A 10,878-nucleotide genomic window follows, 5' to 3' on the forward strand; every position below is an offset into this window, starting at 1 on the left:
ATAAACTAAGAGATATGATGGTTATTCAACAAAAAAACCCAACATGGCCAAAGTTCATTGACCTTACATGACCTTTGACCTTGATCATGTGACCTGAAACTCGCACAGGATGTTCAGTGATACTTGATTACTCTTATGTACAAGTTTCATGAATCAGATCCATAAACTTTCAAAGTTATGATGGTAATTCAACAGATACACCCAATTCGGCCAGGATGTTCAGTGATACTTGATTACTATTATGTCCAAGTTTCATGAATCAGATCCATAAACTTTTAAAGTTATGATGGGAATTCAACAGATACCCCCAATGCGGCCAAAGTTCATTGACCCTAAATGACCTTTGACCTTGGTCATGTGACGTGAAACTCATGCAGGATGTTCAGTTATACTTGATTAACCTTATGTCCAATTTTCATGAACTAGGTCCATATCTTTTCTAAGTTATGATGACATTTCAAAAACTTAACCTCAGGTTAAGATTTTGATGTTGATTCCTCCAACATGGTCTAAGTTCATTGACCCTAAATGACCTTTGACCTGCGTCATGTGACATGAAACTCTAATGGGATGTTCAGTAATACTTGATTAACCTTATGGCCAAGTTTCATGAACTAGGTCCATATACTTTCTAAGTTATGTCATTTCAAAAACTTAACCCCAGGTTAAGATTTGATGTTGACGCCGCCGTCGGAAAAGCGGCGCCTATAGTCTCACTCTGCTATGCAGGTGAGACAAAAACGAATTTCTTGCAAAATTAATTTCTGCAAGTAGAGGACTTTGCAGGACTGAATTAAAAGTGCAAATCGAATCTCTGTTTACAAGACACTTAGGCAGATTGATTTCTATTTTGGTTGATTTTTTTTACCCGTTCCTTTTCCTTACCTGTTGTGCATTTTTCCTTCGTCATTTCTCCACCCCCCCCCCCCCCGATACGCCACTGCACTCCAGAATGGAATTTGATGGGTAGCTAAAATACATACAAAATGTATAAGAAAATTTACAATTCACATGATTGAGTTCCAATTTACAAATCCGTTTATAATCATAACTGAACTATAAGTGGATATACAATAATTAGTATTCTTGTAAACCATCGATAAAATGATAATGAATGAACTTGGATTTTGTAAACTTTCGAATGAATTACATAGAAACATAGCTTGGGTTACATTACATTTTGTCAGAGATCATAATCATCATGAAAGAACCTGGTGAAGCTGGGTTAAAATGATACCAACGTTTCACGTTTATCAATGAACCCTATTTAATATTTAACATGGATAATTTTTACTCTATGTAAAATCATTCATTCCACTAAAGGAGTCTTCGGGTGATTAAAATAAAGGAAACTTAATTTAGTAAAATATCAAAATTATAAATCATCTTAAAAATAAGAAATTGCATACAACAAATGTGTTTTAGCATTATATGCCTCTTTTCATAATGTACAAATACTGGCTGTATATGTCGCAAACTCATTTTTTTTTAAAGATCTAATCCATTATAAAATTCCGAATAATTCTTTCCTATTTTATATAAAGATTTCAGATCCTTGACAAAATAAAGAAACCCTATCATTAATCTAACTTGTGAAACATGAACAATTAACGCATCAAAGACATCTTTTATAATTTATAGGGGAAAATAGCTTTCAAGTCGGCTATCAGAAGTGAAACAGTCTCTCGACGTTTTCATGATATGATATGTCAAAGTTACACACATTAGGTCAAAGTTGTTTGAGTTATGATCTTCCGCTGACTGACCAATCAGAGACAAATACACTGACATTCAAAAGGATAATATACACTCGATCGTACTTTCAACTAATTAGGTAAGGAGGGGGCAGGTATAAAAGCGTTGTTCTATTTATCTGGTTTTCTCTCTTATTTTGTATTATTAAATTGTAATATTCCATTTTGTACGATATGGTTTCTTTTGAATAATACTGCATGATTTGAATAATTGGTTCAAGCAATAGGTTCGAATTATTTTTGTAATTGTTGATTTGTAAATTTGATTTGAGAGGAGAACGATAAAACAATAGTAAGACGGGTTAAATGACTTGAAGACGATCGAGTTGTTGAAATTCGTCGAGTGAACTTTTTTAATAAGAAAATAAGATGACGAGCTGTTAAAACATGACAAGTTGATTTGTGTAGGACTAAAAGGCAAGATGACCGCAAATCTTTTAAACTTGGCTTGTCGACTTGTTCGGGACAAGAAAAAAAAGATGACCATTTGTTGGACATATCGACTTATTTGGGAATATAATACATAAAAAATAAGTCGATATGAGTTCCAAAATTTCGTTGATCTCGTCTCCTTGTTTCAAACAAGTCTCGTTTACAAGTTCCGACAACTCGCTATCTAGTCTCCTTGTTTCAACGATACAGAAGCTTATAAGTGCTAACCAGATGACGAAATTAGAAGACGAAAGGGCGGAAATGACGGAAAGCCTGAGGCAAGTTGTTGGAACTTGAAAAGTCGGCTTGTTTGGGACAAGAATAGATTGCGCGTTGTTGGAACTTGGCAAGTTGACTTGTTTCTGACAAGACAAGATAACGATTTGTTGTATTTTCTTACTCGTCATCTTATCTTCTGATCCCAAACAAGTCAACTTATACCGACTACCAAGAACATGTCATGTTGCCTTTTTGGCGCAAACAAGTCGACTTGCTGGGTTCCACCAACTCGTCATCTTGTCTTCTCGCCCCAAACAAGTCATATTGCCAGGTTCCACCTACTCGTCACCTTGTCTTCTCGTCCAAAACAAATCATATTGCCAGGTTCCACCTACTCGTCATCTTGTCTTCTCGTCCCAAACAAATCATATTGCCAGGTTCCATCTATACTCGTCATCTTGTCTTCCCGTCCCAAACGAATCATCTTGCCGGGTTCCACCTCCTCGTCATCTTGTCTGCTCGTCCCAAAAAAGTCATATTGCCGGGTTCCACCTAATCTTCATCTTGTCTTCTCGTCCCTAACTAATCGACTTGCCAAATTCCAACAACTCGATAGTTTTCGTCATTAAACTCGCCGTCTCGACTTTTTATCTCGTCATCAGTTTGGCAAAAATAAGCTTTAGTAGTCAATGATTAGCCCCCGGATTAGCCAGGGACTACAGTAACTTGTATAGTGTCACGTGGTTTGAATACCAATACATTTATAGTGTGAAAGTTTAAGCTAGGAGATATCCAGAAAATGTGAGAAAGAAATCTATGTTTGGGTCGTCTAAGACATTGAAGAGCTCAACGATATCGCCTTGAACCATTGGCAGTGCAATTGTTACACCGACGCTGTTGCTTATTTGTATCGGGTTTACTTTCACAGACCCCCTCGCTCTTTCAACGTTATTAACATTAACGGTAATCGCTGGTTTAGCGTCAGACACCGTAGTCGTGAAAGTTGCCGAGAGATGAAAGATGTAAAGGCCCTTTAGAGAAGTAAGGAAGGTGCCCCTCTCAGCGTCGAAGTCATCATTGATATTCAAGGCTGGTGGATTGTAATTGCTGAAAATAGCACCTTCTTCTCTGCTTAGGTTTCCGGCAAGGGAGACCCAGAATGCACTCTGACGAACTTTTGGTGCTGGCGAGATGGGTGTATCTGAGAAAATAACACATTATTTTTTAATAATCATAACACATTACTTAATTCAATATCAGTCAACTTAAATTAGTTTTAAACTAACAAAAATACATTTCAAAAACTATTTCACGATGTATTGAACACACATGACTTGATTTACACGCATCCAAATCTTTTGCAAAGTAAAATGAAACATTTTGTAAAATTCCCACAGAATTAATGATAATCATATTGAGTGTCACCTGGCGAAATATTGTTTTAAGTAGAAATGATCCCTTCCTTCACCCTTTGGGATGATTACTTACGATAAAGTAGGAAACCATTATAGATAAATGGATTATCCGCGGTGCCAACGACGTCAGCTTGTCCTGGATTGTCGATGAATACACGATCACCGCGTCGTAGATCTGCGACGACGTGTGTCGTGGTGACGCTTCCATCGCCAGTGTCATCGAGGGTGGCGAGAGTTTGGTTCGATGTCGGATTGGCACTCGTGATCACGGTCAAAGTAAGATCGGGATTCTGGGAGTGTACACCTGGTCGGTGGATAACGAAAACGTAAACGCCGTCATCATCGACTGTGAATATCCCTGTGGATGTATTGAATGAATTGTCATCACGGAGCAACACGGGGCTGATAAATCCAGATATAGCATTGATGTTCTGAAAATAAATAACAGATGATTCATATTCAGTATTTGAATAGAAATGATGCATGTCATTCAAACATTCGAACATTGCCATATAGAAGAGGAGGGAATAGAACTGTGATGGATAGGAATACTTATCAACGGATTCATCTACACTATATAACTCTTAAAAATTGTCACCGACGTCGCTAATTAACCTTTCGATAACCATTAACCATAATGATGTCGTTTTTATGGGTCACATAAACCATTTACAAAAGTTGCCGCCAAAATCAAACAATTGTATTTTCTAAAATAATTATTTTTTTTAAGAGTCGCTCATTTACTGACTGCCAATTAGTTGTAATTCAGCAGAGTTCAAAGAAATTCTAAAAATGAACATTCCCAGCATGTCAGGGCAAGTATTTGATTGCGATTGTTCTAAATGTCTAAACTCTTATGTACGTTGTCCTACTCAATATAGACGTTATCCTTGTTCAAAAAAGAAGGCCTATATACCAGCGCCGTACCCAAAAGGGAGGCAAATTTTTTTGAGGATATTTCGTCCGCGAAAAAAATTTGACAAGCCCCCCAAAAAAGTCTTCAACCACAAATAAAGGATTTCATTCCAGAATAAAATGACAAGCAAAAAAAAAAAGGTCTTCAAGCTCAAAAGAGAGGGCACACGTCTGTTTCCATTTCATTTTTACATTACAAGTTATTAATTTTGCTTCTCAAAGGGGGGGGGGCACGTCCCCTGGATCAGTTGTGATTCGTCAGGGGGGCAGTCTGCCCCCCCCCCCCCGTAGGTATGCTAGTGCTATATATCCTCTGAGAGTGCGACGAGCGGAAAATAATGTCGACACGTTTCTTATTCAAAAGATTGCTGATCACACGTCACCGACTTTGCGGATACGCAGATGCTTTTTATAAGCGGTGATGATTTTTTTCTCTCCGCTCCATGCACGACCACTCCAACAACGCTCGGGCGGTGCAGGCCTTAAGGGGGGGAGCAAGAAAGAAAGAAAAAAAAAGGAAGGAAGGAAGAAAGAAAGAAAGAAAGAAAGAAAGAAGGAAAGAAAGAAAGAAGGAAAGAAAGAAAGAAGGCAAGAAGGAAAGAAAGAAGGAAAGAAAGAAAGAAGGAAAGAAAGAAAGAAATGAATCAAATTTTACCTGTGGAGGAGCGGGAGAAATGCTCACTGGCGTCGGGGAAGGTGTAGGAGTTGGTAAGAGCATCTGGGTGGACAAGACAACATTCTGAGTGTTGGGTGGGCCTGGGATTTGTAGAGTCATCGATGGTACCGCGGTCATCGGTGGTACCGCGGTCATCGCTGGAACCGAACCCATGGTCGGTTGAGGAAAGAGTCCAAATGACGACGAAGAAATCAGTCTCGACACCACAGACAGTTCGGGGTCAACGATGCTGAATGCGGCATCATTCAAGAATTGTGACACTGCCTCAACTCCTTTCCCCGTCCACTGCAACATCAGCAGAGCGATAACGATAACCACAATCTCGTTCTTTCTGCAATCTTAAATGAAAAGTTTATGGATTTTAATCCTGGATCTTTCATATTTATCTTAGCTTCACACTTAGATTGGGATTCTGTATTTTACTAATTCTGTTTGAGAAGTGGTGTAAATTTATGAGTGGGCCTAGGCATACTAAATAAATAAATTCATAAAATAAAAAAGGAGCTTTACATTTTCGGAATGGGAGTTCATAGAGGCGTGAATGATTTTAAATGGGTTCTAAAAGAAATTGATCAAACCTCACAAGGGTATAGTACAAATTCCATTCAGTAAAAATGAACAATTTATGTTTTCAACAAATTTAATAAATAAGGGCCTTTCATTTTGAAAGCAAACCATTCGCACTTATTTAGATATATTATATATTAGCAGTGTACATATAGATGTAAACTAGTCATATAAGGGCTACGACCTCCCACATTAAGTTGGTCACTGCCTTGCCCATCAAAAATCGTATATATTCTAACTGTTCTTGAAATCTTTTCCATCATATACTGGAAACTCCTTAAATATGTATTATTCCGTAAAAATTTAATGATATATAATTGGAACAAGTTCACTTACCAGCCATGGTTTTTCAACGTGTAGAAGCTCCGTTATAGATTTCACCCAAGACGACCCAAGTCCTCTGTTTACTATGCATTTGAGTGCGATTATTTCCTTGATGATCTATAACGAGAATAATTATCCCGCAAATGCTGCGCGTAAACGATCCGCACAAAATATTCAAATGTTCTGCATACTCACTGAACATTTTTTGAATTCCTGGCAATCTTAAAGCTTGTTCGGAGTTTGTCAAGCATTACAACAGGCAATACAAACAGAATGAATAAACATATTTACCAAGATATACAAATTCTATGCATGGGTTATATGCGTACTTTTTATTTTTATCAACGCGAAGGCTTGTCAGATACAGCAACAATAAATGCTTTCACGTTGAATTCCAAGTATTGTACAGTAGTTTATTCATCGCTAACAAGTTAAAGAGTACTTCTAGATTCCGGGCAAAATAGGCATGATGCCGATCATTGTATTAGATTGTAGAGTAGCTTTTCTCAGCTTTCTTGCTTTTTGTAATTCCCTGTATAATGAGAAGCCCGAACTCTCTCTACATTGTCCTGAACGAAACTTGAAGGAAACAACTAACCATGGGCCGTCATGAAATGTGAAAACAGCAATCCTTATATACATGTATTATAATCCAAGGGCGTAGAAATATGACGTCAAGATATTCAAAGACGCAAATATGGGGGTGGGCACCTTTGGTGGGCACACTAGATCCCATAAAACAGTCCGTTCGAGATTGGAAGGGCTAACGCGAGTGAGCACAGCGACTGAGTGAAAACATGGATTTTCGGGTGATTTTTAAAAATGCAGATGCAGACGCGAATTTCTGAGTATCATTTTGTCAAGCCTTACTCATTTATTGGATGTAATCTGCCATGCGTGACCGACTATTTGATCTCCAATCGAAAGGGGGGGGGGGTGTTCCTCTCATTCTATAAGTGCCAAGTTTGAACCTGATTATGATCTATATATCTGGAAATCAGTTTCTTTGTTAGAATGGTGTTGGAAGGGTGCCTGTATATGGTGCGAAACAGCAGATCTAATTTCCAGGCGTTCTGAAGGAATCTCAACTTCAACTAATGTTGGGTCCATTTTATAAATCATTTAATATCTCAATTTTCTTTGTGTTCCTGATTTCATAATATAGTTATTCATTTTTTTCTCTACTCAATGATGCTCATTACATGCTTTCTACTCTTCTGCAGTTTAATTCTCTAATATATGTATATCTCCAATTATTTTTTTTTAAAATTATATTTCAATTATGAGAAAATGTTACAATATTTGTTAAATGTCCAATGATACACACACGATTAGTTTTCTGCTTTCATTATTACATTTGAAAATATGTTATTTTATGTTATTATTACATTATTTTATGTTATCGGTCTGTTATGTTAACAGAACCATGTTGAAAAGGATGTACATGTCATCCTGTATAACGATGCTTTAATAATAAATGAATTAAAGGAATGAATCATAAATACAAAACCGATGATAGAAAGTGGATAATATACATTGGTGTACCATACTCTGATATCATTATATTTGTTAATACCGATTTGCACTATAGAAAAAATACCTTTCTGAGAACAAGCTTGATTAATGTCAGTAATGTCATTTCCTAGGTCAGTTTATAGCAGGTATTGTTATATGTAGACAATGGGATAATTCGTGATAAAGTTAGAAATAGAATAACGTGTTCATGTTGTGTTATTATACATGGCACGGCAACCTATAGCGCAGGGGTAGACCCTGTTTGATTACCACCCTTTTGAGTACCATTTCATTTTTTGGTAGTATTCTGAATCCCGGTTTAGGATGAAAAATAAGTAAAGAACATACGAAAGGAAAATGAAATAAAATATTGTATAATGAAGAAAATAAACATTAAAACTATCAAGCAGTGGATGATCTACAGGGAGGGGGTTAAGGGAGCTGCCAAGTGAAAAAAATATATACAAGATATTATCGAACTCATATGGTCATTTATTAAGTTAATAACCAAACACATTATAGCTGTGGATATAACTGTGTATAAAACTGTCACTTGATTTGAAAAGACGTTATCATGAACTGCCTTCTATGGTCTCGAATGAGTTAGTAGGTGCCAGAAAAATACCACTGAAGGGGGTTCAAAATAAGAAATAAAATGGGCTCGCTGCTTCGCGAGTGGTGGTTCTACGGTCTACCCCGCCCTTGGAAAAAAAAAGGCTATATCTGCCCGTCCTCAAAATTGCTCATTTTCAGGTAAATTTTTCAAAAATGTCAGCTCATGCTTTACGCTCGAATTAAGGAAAACTTCAGGTCATATTGTTGGCTATCTCACTTGCAGCATAACTTGCCATTTACGGCATGTATGTCCTCTCAGACCTTTAGACTCGTCAAGCCACTGAATCGCTCCCTCCTCCATACCCCTAAAAAATCACTCTCATAGAAAAAAAGGTCCGTCACCCCCTAACCATGAACACGAATCGACACCTATGTCTTCATCGCCCACCCTTAAAGGACAAGTCCACCCCAACAAAAAGTTGATTTGAATTAAAAGAGAAAAATCCAACAGTGAAAATTTCATAAAAATCGGATGTAAAATAAAGTTAATTTCACAAAACAGTTATATGCACACCATTTGTCCGTATGCAAATGAGGAGACTCATGGCGTCATCCACTCACTATTTCTTTTGTATCTTATTATGTAAAATATGAAATATTCTAATTTGCTCCTATATAAGTGTCAAGTGAAAATTCCTCCCTGAACATGTGGAATTAGCATTGTTTAATATTATACGGTTCAGTCAAGTTGGTCTTTATTGTCAAATCTGTAAAATAAAAATTAAATATTGTATAATTCAAAGAATAAAAAAAAGAAACAGTGAGTGAAGGACATCATTGATTGTCTCATTTGCATGTCACTGAATTGTGCATATCACTGTTTTGTGAAAAATAGGCTAAACTTTAAAATGTCATAACTTTCTTATTTTACATCCCATTTTGATTTATTCAACACAACATTCTTATGGGGTGGACTTGACCTTTATAATCTGTCTGTCTTTATCCCCCTTTCGCTCTCTCTCTTTCTATATGCCTCTATCTCTTTCTCCTACTACTTCTTCATTTCCCTTGTAACCTCATAACTCTTCACTTTCATTTTAAGCACAAACTATTTCTTTTAACCCAACTTCTTACATCAGTACTCTCCAACCCTATTTTCCCCTCTATCCTTTTTTTACAACTATATTCCCCTCTCTTACAGATCAAGTCTACCCTCCAAAATATATTCGAATTTACACAGATCAATCAAACAGAAAACTGATAATTTCTTAGAAGTCAGATGTAAGACAGAAAATTTTGCTTGTGGCAGAAAACGGTCATATGCACATCACAGACCTCATGCGAATGAAGGAACTGCTGATGTCAAACGCTAAATAGTTTCATTTGCATTTTCTAATAAGTTACATTCATAATATTGTATATGCACTTGTGAAATGTTTAAACATTTCTTCTTGTAATGTAAAACTGTGTTCAATTCCAGGAGGAAAATGCTCCTTACATATGGCTTATTTTGATTTGGTTGAGATTACCTTTATCATCAAATCTATACGCAATTGTAATATACAGTGAGTCCCACAAAAAAACGAAACCGTGGTTTAGCAATGGTTTATCATAACTTAATCACAAATATAATAGACAAATTACCTATCATTGTAAAGCGTAGAATGTCCTCTTTTAGCTGGTATAACAGACAAGATTTTTCATCCATGCATGAGTGAGTAAAAACAATTTGAAGAAATGATAGCCAAAAGTCATTTGGCGAGGGGTATCAAAAAAAAAAAAAATAAAATCACATGCCTAAAAAGTTCAATATCTGCTCTATAATTTGATAGCTAAATCGCAGAAAATGGTCAAGAATTAACAAAGTTATGTGTCTTGAAAACAATACTTATATCTCCATAATTTCATGAAACATATGTGTTATCACCGCTTTCCCAACGAAGCTATCGCCCAGTTTACTAAAGACTTTCTGCATGGCTGATCGTCAACAAAATGGAGTGTCAAGTAAGTCTAAAAGCTATCCTGTAAAACCTCTTCACTTGATTAAATTATTAATGGAATTCAAGCCTTATTCCAAACAAACAGAACTTATTATTTCTTGACCGTTTTCTGTAATTCAGGTATCAAATTAAAGAGCAGATATTGAACTTTTTAAAATGTCATTTTTTTTAAAAAGTCAGATACAGCCCATCAAGTGACTATTTGGATCCTTTCTTCAAATTGTTTTTGCTCACTCATGCATGAATGAGGAATAATCTAAATTATTTCAAATGAAATAGGAGACCCTACGCTTTACAATGATAGGTAATTTGTCTATTGTATTTGCTCTGGTTTTTTTTTGTGGGACGTACTTTATTGTGTAATAAGTTACAAATACTAAATGACATCAACTCCTATATTTCAATACTGATGAGAATGTAAATATAACTGTTCTGTGAAAATGAGTGAATTAAAAATTACCATAAAGTTCTTATTTTACATATGAAATCTTTGCTTGATCTTTCTA

General features: G+C 36.2%; 1 protein-coding gene across 1 annotated transcript; it reads right to left on the bottom strand.

Moving 5' to 3' along the window:
• Positions 1–1,020: 1,020 nt before the first annotated feature.
• Positions 1,021–6,474, bottom strand: LOC121410569. Its single transcript, XM_041602740.1, has 4 exons — positions 6,315–6,474; positions 5,391–5,749; positions 3,894–4,251; positions 1,021–3,606 (listed from the first exon to the last, which is right to left on the bottom strand). Exons 1-4 carry the CDS (start codon positions 6,319–6,321, stop codon positions 3,182–3,184), a joined length of 1,149 nt encoding a protein of 382 aa, XP_041458674.1. The 5' UTR covers positions 6,322–6,474; the 3' UTR covers positions 1,021–3,181.
• Between the last annotated feature and the right edge of the window lie 4,404 nt (positions 6,475–10,878).

The sequence above is a fragment of the Lytechinus variegatus genome, chromosome 3 (assembly GCF_018143015.1).
Source record: "Lytechinus variegatus isolate NC3 chromosome 3, Lvar_3.0, whole genome shotgun sequence".
NCBI lineage: Eukaryota > Metazoa > Echinodermata > Echinoidea > Temnopleuroida > Toxopneustidae > Lytechinus > Lytechinus variegatus.

Coding starts and splice junctions, on each gene's coding strand:
- LOC121410569 (XM_041602740.1), bottom strand. Junction 4,252..5,390: donor TTTCTCCCGCTCCTCCACAG/GTAAAATTTGAT, acceptor ATTTATTTTCAG/AACATCAATGCTATATCTGG. Junction 3,607..3,893: donor TAATGGTTTCCTACTTTATC/GTAAGTAATCAT, acceptor TTATTTTCTCAG/ATACACCCATCTCGCCAGCA.